General features: G+C 34.7%; 1 protein-coding gene across 3 annotated transcripts in view; it reads left to right on the top strand.

Annotated features, from left to right (window-relative positions):
• The window catches only part of LOC150107043 (uncharacterized), a 312,429-nt gene that overhangs the window by 123,258 nt on the left and 170,212 nt on the right, over positions 1-18,959 (top strand). For all 3 annotated transcript variants that reach the window (XM_090393400.1, XM_090393401.1, XM_090393399.1), the window contains exon 4: positions 15,511-15,663. In XM_090393400.1, the coding sequence (XP_090249526.1) occupies positions 15,511-15,663 (153 nt within the window). The remainder of the gene's footprint in view (positions 1-15,510; positions 15,664-18,959) is intronic.

Raw genomic sequence — 18,959 nt, 5'->3', positions numbered from 1 at the left:
TCTCTTCATGTGAATTTGTGCACATTTTTATGTTGGAACATAGTGGTAGTAATAAGCAGTCCATGTCCTGAGCAGAAATCCAACAGGTAATTGCCATTATTATTAGCTTTGGTCTTTTCTCCAAATTTTCCCAAAATATTTTTGTATGTCTCACAATCATTTCCTACTCTGCTATTTAGATCCCCAACTTTTCCTTTTTCATTGTGTCAGTTGCTTTTTCTAAAGCATCAAAAAATTCCTCCACTTCTACCTTAGTAGAACCTTCTGTGGGACCATAGTGTTAAATTGTGAATGAAGCTATGTTATGTAATTTATTATTTTTCATTCACATTTAACATGGCTTATTAAATATTAATCATGGTTTATATAAAATTGTTTATTATTCCTTAATTAAGAATTACTAAATAAATATTTACTCAAAATCTGACCTGCTATTAACTTATAAAATAATAATATGTTTAGAATTTTGTATAACTAAATATATGTGGTGTAACATAAAGTGTTAATTTATATTTAACTGTATACGTAATCAAAAAGTTAAAGAAGTAGCTTAAATATTCTGTTGTTTTTATTTGTGAAATATTTAATGTTATGTAATCACTCATGAATAATATTAGACCATACATTACATTAGCGAAATGTTTACGTGCAGTCTGTTGTCATGGAGACGCACGCGTAAACAACCACGAGTGGAGTAGAGCGTGGCGTTCGAACGTAAGGTGGGAGTGAAGGTCAGAGAGATAGATATATAGAGAAGAGGGAAGGTCATAAGGAAAAATATAGAGAAGAATTATTATTAAGAAGGAGGAGAGAGTTTTGCGGAACCAAGATTATATAATCCTCAGGGCAGAGATTTATGAGTATAGTGTTCGGAAGTGAACCTATAAGTAGTGAAACATAAAGTTTAATGTTATAAGCGAAACCTGCTGTTGTTATGAAGAAAGGTTGATGCCGTAATCAGATAAAAGGAAACTGGACAGTCAATGCGAAAATTCTGATTAGTTCTAGTTAATCTGGATTACGATTAAATTCTATGTTGCCCTAGGAAAAAGTTATATTGGTTACTTGGAGAAAAGTGAACAGGAAAAGATATTAGTACCTAATTACTGTTGTTTGGAATAGTGAAGTGCGACTTACAGTAATACAGTTTAAACTATGGAGAATATTTGTTATGTGTGTTCCGCTAATGTTAATTAAGTTAATTCATAAGTGTTCTCTCAATAATTTGATGTATTGAAGAATTTGTCTGGTAAGAGTAGTTGTATAAGTTTCTCTATTCTAGCATTAACTGTAATATATCTCCGATGCTCAAGATCCGGGAATATATTTGCTTGGAATATAGCTTACGTAGTTTATTGCCTGCTGTGAATATAAACATTGAGCTGATAGATTTGTGAAGACTGAATAAAATGTGAAATTGTTATATTAACTTGAGATAAGAAGATTTGTGTTTTTGAGACTGTGAATAGTATATGAAAGTTAGAACATTGAATTAGCATCAGTGACCTAAGAAGATGTGTTAAATTAATTGTATAGTTCTAATTTTAAAATAGAGTTCTTGTATTTGTTAACCATATCATATATTAAATGTTTTATTTTGTTGATCTAAATATTGTGTTTGCCTGAATTCCTTATTATTGCACCGTTCATAAACATTCGAATCGTGCGGGAACCCCAAGTGAAAATGATAATAGATGATTTGGCCTAATGAGATGACTGCTAACTTAATTTAGAACTGATCCTACTATTTATATAGACTAATCTGAGAATAGGGTGGCGCAGTATAAATATAAATTTCCCTACTTTTGGATCGGTGATCATTTCGTAATTAGATGTATTATTCATAAAAGTGACTTGAAACTAGATAGATTTAGAACACGACAGAAAAGGAGCCGTCACGACAATAGGCACAAATAAGTCTCATTGTCCAATTCTCCATTCTTATATTTGCTCACATTACTCTACTTGACACTGCCTGCCATTCAAGAAGATTAGCCTCGTATTTAATGTTGAATACTATGGCTACTCGTTCTTTTCCTTGATTGGCATTGCCTGAATATATCATTTTGTATTTATTGCTCAGAAAGATTTCTCCAGTTTTGGTCTTTTTTTGTTTCAGTCACTCCTATTATGTCGATCTGGTACTTATCTAATTCCTCAACTAGCTCCATTTCTTTGCCATTCAGGCTTCTTATGTTGATAGTGCTGATCATTAACTCTGGTGATGTTGAGTTGGGGTGTGCTTTAGGGTTTGTTCCAGTAGCTGACTTTTTGCTGTTCGCCCTGGTTCCCTGGCTAAAGCAATGGGGGCCTTGTTTAACCGGGTGACGCCCCAGCTGGCATGAAATTTTGTCATGTTGTACCATCGTTTTTTATTTTGGTTTAACCAATAGGAATACAATTTGGCCAGCTAAATCCCAAATTGCCAGCCCATCCTCGTTCGTCCAGTATCCAAGCAGACACCCAACAGGGTGCACCACGAGAAGGTGAGGATTGGACATTATGTCAGAAGCTCTGGTCAGTTCTCCGCATTCCTTTAAAGGCTATTTGGAGGTCTCCTCTCAGTTATGCAGCTTTGACCCTTAAGCACTCCTGGGTGGTTAAGGCCCATTATTTACTGAAATATTCATCTTATTTATTAGAAGACTATAGTGGCTGATAGTATGTTTGGCATCTGAACTTTATCTTATCAGTGGATTTTGCATCATTTTAAACTATATTTATTATTGTAATATCTTAACAGAAATGTTATAAAACACTAAATACACTAAAAACACGAAATCTACACTAATATACTATAAAACACTGATTTTCTAAGAGAAAAACAATAAAACAGATAAAAATCACCAATTTTATATAAACTCTAAATTCACTGACCAATCACAACGTAGTCTCGAACCCAATCTTCAAGAAAAGATCGCTCTTCCTCTCAGTGACTTGCTGTTTCAGGTAATTATCCCTTAGCAACTGTATTAATCCCTTGCCATGCTCCCTTAACTCCTTCCAGTAAATGTCTTCATAATTTGAAGTCCACAAGAAGAAGTTCACATCTTCCTGTGGACCTTTCCCCTTCCTGGCGTAAATCAGCCTTTTGTCCTATTGGCCTCTATTTTGCATCAGATAGTCTTAAATAAACCATCTCCCCTAGACATAAAATCCTCTAACTTTTAATTTTTCTGGTGAAGTTTTTCAGCTATCGTCAGCAGTACTCCACCTCCTGTCCTATTCCCTCTATCCTCCCTGAAAATACAATGACTTCACCATTCTGTCTCTGTAACTATCATATTTTGTCAACTAGGTCTTGCTGATTCCTATAATTTTTGGTCATGTCAAACTGACCAATGCCAAAAACTCCTTTATTTCTGACACTTCTGGCATTCATGTACATTCACCATCCCCTTGTATCAGGCTACTTAGTGTTATACTTGTATCATGTTATTATTAAGCCATTTGTATTTAATACCTGAAACTGAATTGGCATTGTATAGTAATTTCTGTGCACATACTCATTTGACTCAGGGGGTGGCTGAACCCACAGTAAAAATGTAGGAGTAAATGATAAGTGCATGAAACGAATTTTTTTTCTGCATTTCCAACATATCACTGAACATTTCACTTCAAATCCTTCAAAAGTCCATCAGGCATATACAAGTTCTTTCATCAATCAAATTTACACTGTACAGCTATGAACTGCTCACCATTCCTCTTGCACAATCTTCTCATTGACTCATTTGCAATCATGGCCCTTCTCAATTCAGTCCTGTCAGAACCAGTCTTTCCCACTCTGCTTTTTCACTTCTATCAGCACCTCTTTTATGTTCTGTTGTTGCATATTTCTCTCTTTCAAATCATTAACACCAACCAAATAAATCAATTCTTTCACTTCTTCCCTCTGCAGTCTAACAGCTTCACTAACATCCTTGTTAGTGAAGCTGTTACTTCTTTTTACTTCACTGGTTAGCACTAGTAAGTACTAAAAGAAAGGATTCTTCTTACTTCATTTCTTTCACTTTCAACTTTTTCATTTATTTTTTCTTTCATTCTCCATCCTGTTGTACCACATCATTCATTTCTCCATTTTCTCTAGCTCTATTTTGTCCTGTGAAAGACACTGCATAAGCATACTATTTCACTGCTTATTGTCACCTCATCGTCCACATTACCTTCAGCTACTTCTTTTATGCTCTCTTTCATATTTCATGCATCATGTTTACTCCTTCCACATTTTTGTCAACACTTTCCCTATCTTGCCTTATGTCATTAATACTAGTGACTTCATTCTCCTGCTTTCCACAACTCGTATTTCTTTCATGCAAAACATTTCCAACACTCTCCGCTCTTGCTTTCATACCGTAAACCATTCTCTCTCTTTCTCAGTAATGTGCACATAGAACACACAGTATAAACATAATATGGATTTAACTTATGTGCATAAAATTTTAGTCCTGCATCAAGAGCATCTTCAGTATGACTTTCAGATTACCCAACTAAAGACACAATTGAAAGACTTAAAACTCATTTTGCAAGACCTCCTAGATTTTATGGCCTTCCAAAAATCCATAAGATTGACTATCCTCTTCGTCCAATAGTAGATTGCATTGATTCTCCTACTTACCGTATAGCCAAATATCTAGCTAAATTACTGAAATCTTACATTGGCAACTCGAGTTCTTTTTTAAAAAACTCCTCAGATTTCTTAGAAAAATTAAAAGATGTCTCATTACAACCTACAGATCTTATGGTTAGTTTTGATATAGAATCTTTATACACCAATGTACCTCTTAAGGAAACTTTAAAACTACTTGCTGACATCTTTCCTCAAGATATTATAAAACTATTCGATTTCGTTATACATTCTGGTTATTTCATATGTCAAAACAAATTTTATAGCCAAGTAGAAGGAACAGCCATGGGAAGTCCTCTTTCTCAAGCTTTAGCCAACTTTTATTTGGAACATTTAGAAAAAGTCCTCTTCACATCTAGTTTCCCTCTACCATCTTTTTGGGTAAGATATATAGATGACATATTTGCTATTTGGCCTCACAGTAAAAACACTTTATCTTCCTTTTTAAACAGTATTAATTCCTTACATCATCGCATAAAGTTTACTATGGAATTAGAAGAAAACAACCAGTTATCTTTTTTAGACGTTCTCCTCATCCGATCATCTTCAAATATTCTTACAACTACAGTATACAGGAAACCAACATTCACAGGTCGTTATATTCTGAAAGAATCAGCCCATCATCCATGTCATAAAACAGGAATTATAAAATGTCTCATCAAAAGAGCCAAAACTAATTGTTCTACTTTTGATTATCTACAGAAAGAACTTTCTACTATCCAGCAACACATGAAACTCAATGGCTTTTCTGAAAAAAGTATTCAACGTCTTCTTACATCTTATAATCCTCCACAAAACAACAAAGATTCAATACGTCGAGTACCTATTCCTTATATCTCCGGTATTTCAGAACCTATCGCAAGAATTTTGAAGAAATATGATTTAACAGCTACGTATTCTCCTATTAACAAATTGTCTTCTCATTTTCCTTCTCCTAAAGACAAACGCTCAACTTTATCTCTTCCTGGAGTTTATCAAATTCCTTGCAACTGTGATCTCTCTTACTTTGGACAGACTGGACGTTCTCTTGAAAAAAGAATCCAAGAACATCAATCATCCATTCTTCACAATAAACCTGAAAAGTCTGGTTTGGCTCAACACGGGATTGAAACTGACCACAGCATCCTTTGGTCCAAAACGCGCCTCTTACATAGATCCCGTTATAGGTTCGAACGTTTGTTCAAGGAAAGCGTGGAGGCCTTGCTCCATCATCCCAACCTGAATCGTAATGACTGCATATCTATATCAAAAATCTGGGAAAGCCTAATCAAGATTACCCATTAATTTTTTTTTTTTTTTTTTTTTTTTTTTTTTTTTTTAATAGCAAATTCAATCATGTTTCTACTTCAAAATATTTCGTTTCATACTTAGTGATATAACATCACGCGGCATGTTCTAATTTCAACGATCTATTGTTAGTATTCTAGCTTGTATATTTTTTAAACTGTTCTTGTAATACCACCGACGATGGTCTGCTATTTCCAGACCGAAATATTTGGTTAAATAAATATCTTTCTTGTGATTACGTGATTATATCATTCAGAACATAAACTGGGATTCAACAATGAAAACTCCATAAATCAGGTCTCACATTATGTGGAACCTGATTTATGAGATTTAAGGTATCATATTTCCAAGCAATATAAGAGTGGTTTGGAAACATATCTCATTGCGTTACGTAAATGATTTTGTTGGTTTTCCCAGTAGGGGGATAATGCTATTGAAGAAATAACTAACAATGATACACAGAGCTTAGTTTAGATGAAATGAGCACTACAAATGTTTTTGAATTGCTTGAAATGCATGAATTGCATTTAGGAGAACTTAGTAATCTCTTTTTAAAAAAAAAAGGTTTAAAAAAATTAACAGATGTTTTTAAATTCCATGGACAAATTATAATTTTTTGTATTGAATATTATATTTGATTAGTGAAATTTTCATTAACTGTTTTTTTTGAATACATTAATTGAGGAATTATTGTATGTCTGCCAGAGAAGTTAGCGTTATGATAAACATTGGTGTATGAGGTACATGACGTTTGCAAGTAAGTTGGATGTCTGAGAAGGGTACTCTCAGGCCTCTCCTTTTCTATAATGAATTGAATTTGTCATGTAGACTGATTAGTTGTAAGAAGAAGATGGTTAGTTCAAAGAATGAGACCAGATAGCAAATATAGTGTCTACACAATGAACCCAGAAGGAGGGTTGAGGATGAATGATGAATGTTTAGAAGGCTTAGATGAATGTTTAAATGGTTTAGACAACAGAAGAGGATAGAGGGCTTCTGTGGCCATATTTTCAATCTCTTTGTACATTTTATTTTTCCAGCTGAAGTAATCCAGTTATATCAAATTCAGATATCTTCATCACATCAAGAGGAAAGTCTGTTTTGGTTAGCTTCAACATTCTCTTTTCATAAACATCCTTTTGGCAAAACATTTCACTTATGGTCTGAAGACTTTCCAAGTGTTCATTAAATTTGTGTGTGTTCATTACTTGGTCTAGCCACTATTTGGCCATGCAGATGTCTGAATGGAATGCTTTCCATTCAGATTCCTCCATAGCATAAGTATTTGTGAATATCTGAGGACATTTGTATACCACCTAAAGTTGCAAATGAATTTTATGTTGTCTGGTGTGAAACTTTCAACAGCTAGCTTTAATCCAGAGTATTTTAATAATAGATACTTCCTGTACAAACTTTGTTTGCTTACACTTGGACAAAGGATTAAACATGAATATAATTTCTTGGCATCTTTAATTTAATTTATTACCAAGTGTTTCAGCAACGATCTCTAATCCAGAGTATTTTAACAATAAGATATTGCACTTTTTCACTACTTGAATATGAGAAATACATGAGTTTTGCATTATTTCAACTTGGTATTTCTCTTGGGTCTGGCTCCTGCTGATGAGACCTCAATAAATGGTAAAAACCAGTCTGGGTAGTGGCCCTTCCCATAACGCATGGCAGTTATACACACCTGAAATAATGTGTGCTTTGCATTGGATTCTAAGGCAGTTAATGTGAAATCATCAAACAACTACAGAGTCTGTCAAAAACAATGTATACACACTTTAACGGATATCATCTATGAACTTTATTCGAAGCTGGATCGAATTACGGTAGCAATGTGTAGTATGATGTTCTCTCAAAAGATGTTGTTACTCACATGAATACTAGCATCAACACGTGACCAGTAGGACAGTCAAACAAAATGGCCAAGGCATGATTGTCATTCAAGGAACGCAAAACCATTTTAAAGTGGTATTTCAAATTTGAGAATGCTGTTGAAGTTCAACGACAGTGGAGGCATCAGTTGCAATACAACCTCCAATACACCTGACAATTGCATATATTCGTGATAAGTTTGAGACCCATGGTACCATGTGTGATATGCAGAAGGGGAAAACTGGAGGCTTGCACAGCAAGAAGTCCTGCTTCCTCGGCTATGGTGTTGAAACAGTTTACACTCTGCCACAGAAGTCTACCACACAATGTGCATGTGAAACAGCAGTTAGCAGTGCAAGCATACGGCGCATTCTTAAAGCAGCTAAATGGAAAGTTTACATACCAAGATTATTACATGCAACGAATCCTGGTCGAAGAATGCAGTATTGTGCGTGGTTTCAACATGTGGTGGATGAGGAGTTTGTGAGGAAGATGGTTTGGTCTGATGAAGCACAATTTAAGCTTAATGGAACAGTGAATCTGCATAATTGTGTTTACTGGGCTCCAGAAAATCCAGGCATTCATTTGGACAAGGCAGTCAATTTACCGGGACTCAATGTCTGGTGTGGATTGTCATCTAGGGGTTTAATAGGACCATTCTTCTTTGATGGTACTGTTACTGGTCAAGCATACCTGGACATGCTATGCACATCCATTTTACCTGCCATTCATGCACTTTATGGAAATGATTGATTTCTCTTCCAACAAGATGGTTCACCACCACACTACCACCAAGATGTGAGAGCTTACCCCGATGAAATTTGCAGGGACAATGGATAGGACGAAGAGGTGCAGTTGAGGTCCCCCCCCCCACATTCTCCTGATTTAACATCCTGAACTTCTACCTACTCTAAAGGATGTAGTGTATCATAGAAAACCAGCTGCACTGGTGGCCCTTCAGAAAGAAATTGAAATAGCATGCCCAGCAATCCTAGTGAACACTTTGGCCAATGTTGTCCAAGCAGTAGTTTGCCATAATAATAAGTGTCTGGATGCTAATTGCAACCACTTTGAGCACTTCATGTAATTGTAGAAGTCAAAGGTAACTTGTATTCATCCCTTGACATCTGTATAAATTTATTTTGCAATTTTTATATAGGTGTTTCTTTTGCCGAAGTGTGTATACATTTTTTTGATGGACTGTATATACAAGTAAGCTGGGCATGAAGCTACTCCATGTGCAAACATTGTTTGCTTAACTTGGATAAAGGATTAAACAAGAATGTAATTTCTGGCATCTTTAATTTTTAACCAAGTGAAAAACTTTCAGCAACTAAAGGAACATTAGTTTGCTTGTACAAGGAAGGGGACTGAAAAGTTCTGATAAACACCTGGAACAAAAATGATATTAAAGCAACTGATATAACCACAAGAAATGACATATCTTAAAACTCTTTAATTCCTCATGTTTCATGAAATTGTAATATACATATATATATATATATATTTTTTTTTTTTTTTTTTCTTTCTCCCTTTTAGAATATGTAAGGAGACATGTCAGAAGTTTTGAAGAAATTTGAACACACAGAGGTGTGGGCCAATCAAGTTTTTCATGCTCCAAGAAAAGTCCGCAATTAAGATTCTCCAAATTGTGCATGAGACTTTAAGAGAACTGTGTCCAGCATATCCAACAGTTGCTAGATGGATGGCCAAGTTTAAAGCTGGGCATCCTGAGACAACAGATGCCCCAGGTCAGGAAGACCTTCCACAGCGATCGCACCTGAAAACATTGATGCAGTGCATGCCATGATCCTTGATGATGATAAATACCAGCCAAAAGCACTGCAAGGACTGGGGATATTCAGGGAACGAGTTTGGGATCATTGTCCACCAACATCTGGACATGCAGAAGCGCTTAGCGAAGTGGGTCCTCAAATATTTGAACGGCAACCAAAAGAGAGAATGTGTGCTTCATCAAGGTATTTTGAGTCCTTTTGAGAAATTAGAAGCAAATTTTTTCGCTTGTATTGTAACCGTTGACGAAACATGGCTTCATCACAATGACCAGGGACCAAACAACAGTCGGTGGAGTGGAGACACAAAGAAGTTCCAAACCCAAAAGTCAGCAGGGAGGTTCTTGCCATTGTCTTTTTTGGATATGGATGGTGTACTTCTTACCAAGTACCTCAAAAAAAGGTGAAACTTTAAAAAAAATCTTAAATTTTTTTTAAAGAAAATCTTAAATCTTCAATAGCAGTTTATTTAACAGCTCTGAAGAAAAAATGTCATGGGAAACTGAGCAGAGGCAAAAGCAACATTGTCCCATTGTTTTTACAGGACATTGCACTTGCTCACAGTGCTTATGAAACCCAACAGACAGTACACAACTTGGGCTTTCAATCTCTGCCTCACCCACCCCATCTGACTTCTTCATATTCCCAAATTTAAAGAACACTTGAAAGGAACAAAATTTACCACAGATGAAGTCGTCTGCAGCTGAGGATTGGTTTGTGCAACAAGAGAAAGATTTATTTCTCAAAGGATTGCAAATGATGCAGCAGCATTGTAATAAGTACCGTATTTTCCAGTGTATAAGACGCACTTTTTTACCTTAAAAATTCATCTTAAAAATGGAGTGCGTCTTATATTATGAAGGTAAAGATTGTTTCCTCTTTTCAAAGTCATACGCACTCCCTTTTATGTTCCAAGATCTTTGTAGGCGGTTAATGGTACAATCAAATTGATGTGTGACCTTCACGTGACTTCTAGCACGTCATTGACTAAGAACGAGGAGTCCCTATTCAAGTTTCATAATATCTTATCCAAGTAATCAGTTATCGATGTTTATCAGTATTGAGTTGACGTGTTGAAATATTTTGTGTTCAGTTTGATATTTCCATGTAGATTTTAGTGATGAAAAAAACGGGCGACATTCGTATACTTCAAGTTACAAATTGCAGGTTGTAAAATATGTGGAAGAACATGGGAATAGGGAAGCTGAAAGACATTTTGGACCTCCACCTACAGAAAAAATGATTAGAACTTGGCGTGGTCAGAAGGAGATTTTGTACAATTTGCATAATGAAAAGCGTGCGGAACATGGAAAAATTGCGAAGTGGCCAGAACTAGAGACCGAAGTTTTGAAATGAGTGCAAGAAAATCGGCAAAATGGCCTTGCCATTTCAACAAAAATGATTCGTACACATGTAGTCAAAGTAGCCTGTGAGCATTGTTTTGGTTTAGGTAAAGTTTAGGTTTTTTCCAGAAAATTGTATTAAATTTCTTGGGTGCGTCTTATACACCGGAAAATATGGTATGTAACACTTCATGGGGAATATGTAGAGTAATGTGTAAGTTACATGGCTCTACCTCAATCCCTTCATGGTGATTATCACAAGTTTTCAGCACATCCCCGCATGGTGCTTAATGAATCAGATTATACAGTTGAGTGATTTATGAAAATTCCAATTTAATTTCTAAGATTCCAAATAAAAGTTGCAAGTAAGTTTAGACCAGATTCAGCAATAACATGTCTCCTCCCCTTATACACTTGTGGGTTCTTCATTACAAAATCTAGCAATTAAGATTTTAATGCCATGAAGTCTCACCATGGATTTTGCAGGTCCCATCACATCTTACCACAAATTTGTGAATAATCATTGGGTGTGGAAATTGTAATTGCTCTAGAATAGATATGAGGGTGAAAAATTGATCAAAATTAATTTACTGTGAACTGTAGGGGCAATCCAAAAAGAGTAAAATATGTATAGTATATATATATATATATATATATCTTTGATATAATTATCTTGCTCACTGAACTATCTTTCTTTATCTGTAAGCAACAAAATCATATCAAAGGTCTTCCATAATACTTATTAGTATCTCCATCTGGACAGTTATTTGCTATGAAGACATCTTTAGAGAGATGAATGTAGTTTAGGAACTTGAAGTGTTTTGTAAATACTGTCTGCAGGAAAAGTATAAATAATAAAATAATAAATTTAGTTTGATCCTTTATCCAAGTGTGAGCAAACAAAGTCTGCGCCTGAAAATATCTTCAGGACTGGGGTAAGGTAGTACAACACCGGGCAACTCGTAGCAAAGGTGGACCAAGATAACATCACTCCTATCTCAGTATCTCCCATAATGCAAAACACATCTCCTTTGCGGATATGTATAATGTTATGCATTAAGGGAAGGGCCACTACCCAGACTAGTTTCGACCTTTATTGAGATCTCTTCAGTGGGAGCCAGGTCCAGAAGTGGAGATACCAGGCAGAAGCAATGGCGAGATCATCTTTACCTATAGGAGTTGTCAAAAGGTGTGCCACCTTTTTTTATTAAATTACTCTGGATTTAGAGAAAGATATTGAAAGTTTATTTTTCACTTGGTTAGACTATAGTAAATTTAGTTTGATCCTTTATCCAAGTGTGAGCAAACAAAGTTTGCGCCTGATGATATTTTCAGGACTGGGGTAAGGTAGTACAACACTGGGAAACTCATAGCAAAGGTGGACCAAGCTAACATCAATCCTATCTCAGTATCTCCTATAATGCAAAACACATCTCCTTGCAGATATGTATAATGTTATGCATTAAGGGAAGGGCCACTACCCAGACTAGTTTCGACCTTTATTGAGGTCTCTTCAGTGGGAGCCAGGCCCAGAAGTGGAGATACCAGGCAGAAACAATGGCGAGGTTATCTTTACGTATAGGAGTTGCCAAAAGGTGTGCCACCTTTTTATTAAATTACTCTGGATTTAGAGAAAGACGTTGAAAGTTTATTTTTCACTTGGTTCTGCCTGGTATCTCCACTTCTGGGATCTGGCTCCCACTCAAAAGACCTCAATAAAGGTCGAAACTAGTCTGGGTGGTGGCCCTTCCCTTAATGCATAACATTATACATATCCGCAAGGAGATGTGTTTTGCATTATGGGAGATACTGAGATAGGAGTGAAGTTAGCTTGGTCCACCTTTGCTACCGGTTGCCCAGTGTTGTACTACCTTATCCCAATCCTGAAGATATTTTCAAGCGTAAACTTTGTTTGCTCACACTTATCAAACTAAATTTATTATAGTCTAACCATGTGAAAAATAAACTTTCAACATCTTTCTCTAAATCCAGAGTAATTTAATCAAAAGGTGGCACACCTTTTGACAACTCCTGTAGTGAAGATGACCTCGCCATTGCTTCTGCAACGTGCAAACTACTGCAGTTATGGTGTTTTGGAAGGAAGTGTGTGTGGGAGGGAGGATCTTAGGCAATGTGGGAGAATTAAAATAGAAAAAAACTCGGTTTTTTGAATAATATATATGTATATACATTTATATTATTAGGGATGGGTGGAGCGTTTTATATATAGTGTGGGGAAGGGTGAAAGGGGTTGAAAACAGCAACTGATTTTTGGGGGGGGGGGTTTGATGGGATGCCATCCATTTCGACTATGCTTAGTCGTCATCTGAGCTCATGGAGGGAGTGGATGCTATGTCAGGTCAGTTAGGTGTTTCTGCCTTTGAAGTGTTTGTGTTATTGCTTATTGGTCGGGGTTGTAACCTCTATTTTACATTGTGAAGCTTCCAAACCTCGGAGATTATGTAGGGCCAGTGGATGTTGATAGAGTTTGCGTCACATTTTATGGCTATTGTTTCTGATATTCTAAGCATTGTTTCATTGTCTTGCCTGTGTATTATTATGGCCTTGTTGATTTGAAAACAGAAATAGCTGTTTTCCCTGTGCTTTGTATTCGATTTTTCTTTTTGATGTTGCGTTTTTTAGTGTTTAAATGTTTTGGAATAGGGATGTTACAATCACGGAAGTGTTCTTGTATCTTGCCTGTAAAGACCTGATGGTGGAACCTGTGTAGGTGATATCACAGTGTTTTTGGCAGGGAAATTTATAGACTACGTTGTGGTGTTCAAATCTTTCTTTTTATGTGTGGGATTTAGGAGATTTGCCAATTTTTGGTTTGTGGTGAATACCAGTTTGTAGTCAGTATGTTTGAAGATCTATTTGTAGGCTTTGTATGTGTTCTGGATATATGGCAGTTTGATAATTTTTTGTGTTGCAAAATTTGTTTTGGCGGTTTTGGCCATCCTGTTTGCGTAATTTATTAGTTGTGTAGAATAGTTGCAATTTTTGAAGATCTGTGTTAGTTTTTTTATTTCTATGTTCAGATTACTATGATTGGTTGAAAATTTGTAAGCATTTATGAATTGTGATAGGATGACCGATTTTTTTAACGGAGTATGGATGGTATGAGTGGAAATAGAGGTATTATCTGATGTGCGAGGGTTTGTGGTATATTTTCGTGGCTATTTTGTTGTTTGTTCTAATTAATGTCAAGTTTAAGAAATTGATGGATTTGTTCTGTTCAGTTTGTATGGTGAATTTTAGTCTGTTGCTGTAACTGTTTAGGAATGCTTTTAAGGTGGTGATGCGTGTAGGATTACCAATGCACAGAATATTTCCCTGCCAAAAAGACTGTGATATCACCTACACAGGTTCCACAATCAGGTCTTTATGGGCAAGACTACAAGAACACTTCCGTGATTCTAACATCCCTATTCCAGAACATTTAAACACTAAAAAACGCAACATCAAAAAGAAAAATCGAATACAAAGCACAGGGAAAACAGAAATAGCTGTTCATGCCCTTGAATAAAAACATACCCTGCAAATCGACAAGACCATCATAATAGATAGACAAGACAATGAAACAATAGCCATAAAATGTGACACGAACTCTATCAGCGTCCACCAGCCCTACATAATCTCTGAGGTTTGGAAGCTTCACAATGTAAAATTGAGGTCACAACTCCGACCAATAGGCAATAACACAAACACTTCAAAGGCAGAAACACCTAACCAACCTGACATAGCATCCGCTTCCTTGAGTTCAGACGACGACGACGACCAAGCAAAGTCGCAAAGATTGCACCCAGTCAACCCCCCCCCTCTCCTAAAAATCAGTTTGCTGTTTTCAAACCATTTTACCCTTTCCCACCCTATATATAAAACACTCCGCCCATCCCTAACAATATAATATATATGTATATATATATTACACAAAAAACCCGTTTTTTTTTTCTATTTTCTATTTTAATTCTCCCACATTGCCTAAGACCCCCCCCCCCCCCACACACACACACTTCCTTCCAAAACACCATAACTGCAGTAGTTTACACACTGCAGAAAGAAGACAAGCCACAGCATCCAGGAAAAAGGTATGTGTAAATTTCTCTTCCTTTATGCCACATATATTTGTTGGTAAATATACATCTGCAGTGCCTTAAGAATCCGTGAGTAAAAAGCCAATGACATTTAAACAGAGGCACCCCTAAACAGAAGCAGGCAAAATAGCCGTAAATATAATAAAACATTTATTTTATGAAATAAAAGGTAAAAAATGGTGTACTGGTATTTTCATTTTCCAATATATATATATATATATATATATATAGATGTAATATCTTTGTATTTGGACATTTAGGTGACCGACACTTTTGTTAAAGAATGTCAAAAATAAAAGTTGATATAAAGTTTATTATAAATTTCTGATGTTTCACATTTTCTAACTACATGAGCTGCTTTCTCCAAAGTGAGATTTATTGAAAATATTACAATTATTGCATCATGATTTAGAAAAGAATCATAAAAATTAACCAGTTACTGTGTTAGGAAATAATTCATTATTCAAATTGTTGCTTTCTAGGCATATGGATTCCAGACCAACAGTGAAACATGGACCTCCACCATCATTGCCATCTCCAGCATCAAAGAGTCATCCTGTTCAGCATCGTTCCATGTCACCATCTCGTAGACCTGTGCCACATCGTAGCCATGGTCCTCCCCCAGATTTGGACAGGTACCCTTCTTCTTGGCCATCTCTGCAATAGCTCATCTGATGCCATAGGATATCCAAGCAGGAGCTCATGATGACAGCCTCTGTGCTGCTTATAGCAAGCCCTGTATTTGTTTATTAAAGCCAGAGCCACTTCTATATACATCTTTTTTACTCCCTCAAATTGTCTTTTTATAGGTTTTCAGCACAACTGCAAATATCTGCGAGAAAAAAGAAACCTGAAATTCTTTTTTTTTTCAGCAGTATCAAAAGGAATATTTGCTATCCAAGGCACTAGCTATGCTTTTAAGAACTTTGTGGATATTTGATGTTGAAGTGGAAGAAGTTTACAACTCATGAACTATGACTGATTTTCACAACTTTAATTTCAGTCAGTAGTATGCGTACTACAAGACTTCATTACTAAAGACCACCAGTATTGGCAATTTCAGAATACTCAAGTGCATGTTGGAATTATTGTTCTGCTAAAGATGATTCATTTGTCTTTTTTTTTTTTTTAGAACTGTTATGATTTGATGGAGAACTTGTCCAGGAGGAAAGAATTACAGAGGATTTCTACCATTCTTAAGTTGAATCATATTAAATAGAAATGATAGAAAACAAGGAAAAGTGCCATATTTTTATATTGTGGATTCACCAAAATCCCTGTTTCAGACAACACCAAACTATTTGCACAGCAAACAAAAAAAAAAAAGGAAAAGGAAAGGTACCATAGTTTTATATAATGCATTTTCCACAGAACAGCACAAAATATTGTTTTGCATTTTTAACAAGGAATTTTTCTTATCAAAAATCCTTGTATGGAACATCAAGTGTTCCAGCAAAACAGAACTTCATTGGGTTCTGAAATTAATAAGCTGCCCTCACATCCATTATGGGAACAGAAGAAACTATTTTTTTTTTAATTCCATGCATATTATGTGCTGAAGAAGGAATCAATGAATATTGCTTTACAATGTAAAAACTATATGAATTGCATTTATATGATATGTATTTATATATATCATTGTCAAAGGGGTTTTAAATTTGATAGAATATATTGATGAAATCCCTCTGGCTATTTCTTAGAAATAAAGGAACATATCCAAAATCATAGTTTATCATCAGAGCTTAAAAGAAAGTTAACTTTCATCCCCTTTTATTTTTTATTTTTTTGCTTATATATTTGTTTCAGAATGAATATAGTGAATATTATGCTTCATTGCATTATTTTAATAACAGTGGACATTTGAAAAACAGCCAAAAAAAAAAAAAAAATTAATGTAAAATTCAGCATTTTTTTGAAGTTTTCTTTGAATTGAATATTTCTAATTGCAATGGGAAAAATATTTAAAGAGAATAAAATGTCAACCATTTGCTATCTGATTTTGTGAGAACATTTTGAAGGAATGAACTAATTGATTCACCTGAAAGAATACATTTATACAAATATTTAGGATGATGCATGTTTTACTGGGAAAAAAAATAGTCTTGTATGAATAATTGTATTGGCTGTTATATTTAGGAAATATGTTTTGAATGGAGCAATTTTCAAGAATGAAGTTTCGGTATTGTCAGTTGTTTGATACCAATCTATTACCAACCATGAAATGAGAGTTTGATAACCTTTTCTACATGACCTATTAATATGTATTTAGGTGATTTTAGTCAGAGTTCTAATGGCTGTTAAATACTTGGAGAAAAAGTATTTAAATGCAGTTGTTTACTTCTAAGCTAGCTTGTGCTTTGTTGGCTATGTTTTTTATCATCTACTTATCTCACTGTTTTGTGGACTTACAAATGGAACGTGTTTGGAAAACTTGCTGATATCTCCATTAACTTGAAATAATTTTTAATTTCCTGGAAAATGAGAAATAAATCATGCATAAAGATTTTGAAATGAATGAATAAAATGAAATAGGATTAAAGAGTAGAATTCAAAACTTTTTCTCTTCAAAGTTGCTAGTATTTTTTCAGAATTTGATTGTCTTTGGATGAAGTTCTTTATAATATGCCAAAAGAAAGAATGCTATAGAATAACTAATGGATGACTGTTTCATTTAGTTTAGTAGCAATTTCAACAAAAGTAATGGAATTCTTTTGTCTTTACAGCACACAGATTTCCTTATTCATTTAATATAGATTGCAGATGGAAGAACACTGAATACTTTTGTACAGAGTGCAACTTGTGCAATAGGAGAAAAGTTTATTTTAAAAATTGAATTTTCTTTTCAGTATCAGAAGATATGTTTGATTAGAAATTTTGGATTGTCTTGGAAACTTAAAATATAGAAGATAAAAGCATCTTATATGCATGTGCAAGAAGTTTATGATTCTTTCCCTGTTTTATAAACTGGAAATATTATTTGAATTTTAGATGCCAGGTATCACTTCATCCTGCTAAGAGCTAAATTAAAATAAGAGTTAAAGATGCAAAAAACTAAAATGTTAAAAAGTATGCATCATACTTTTAAGGAACCAGATGAAAACTTATTGACAGTATTTGTGAATCTTTATTTAGCTGAATCAGAATTCTTTGCATTTTTCAAGCTTGAGGACAAATATAAACTTGCAAAATTAACTTTGAAACTGGAAGTTCTTTAATTGATTATCAAAAATATAAATATGAAATTGATACTTGATTGATAATTTATACCAATAAAAAGGAAAAAAAAACATTCATACCTCATAATTCATTTACCTACAATGAAGGCAGCTACAAGATATATAATTACTTTAAAAAAAAATAAATGAATTGCATTTTTTTCCTAAAATGGAATATTTCAAGATTTTCATTGGAGAACTAAACCAAGAACATCAAATATACTACAGATTTTTAATTTGCTCTGAGATGGGTCGCCTCCTATAATTATGTGACTAATATCAAGGAAGGAAGGGGAAAAAAAAAATTAAACGACAATTTTGCTTTTATAAACTAGTCTTAGATTTTCAGAGTATGCTCTCAGTTGAAGATTTTGTGCATTTTAATATGGTACAGCTTATCAAGTTGACAAGCTAAATATATTGGAATATTTAAACTGATGATTTTTTTTTGCTGCTGAAAGTGTCAGAAATGGATTCCACATTATTTTCTTCCCTAAATGAATGGCATGTGCAGACTTTAAGCCAATATGAATTATTTCCATTGTTATCTATTACTATGAAAAGTGCAGACTAATAAATATGTATTCTTGAGTGCTTGTAAAAGATATCTTATGCAAAACAAAAAGCATTCCTTGTATTTGAGAGTTGCCATCATATCACCAATTCTGAAAAATATTTCCATGGATAAGTTAAATGTCAAGGAAGAAGTATACAGT

The sequence above is a fragment of the Typopeltis vanoorti genome, chromosome 5 (assembly GCF_054136105.1).
Source record: "Typopeltis vanoorti isolate ZY-2024b chromosome 5, IOZ_Tvanoo_1.0, whole genome shotgun sequence".
Taxonomy (NCBI): domain Eukaryota; kingdom Metazoa; phylum Arthropoda; class Arachnida; order Uropygi; family Thelyphonidae; genus Typopeltis; species Typopeltis vanoorti.
Note: the sequence above shows the minus strand (reverse complement) of the source record. Positions and strands in the feature narration are given on the sequence as shown.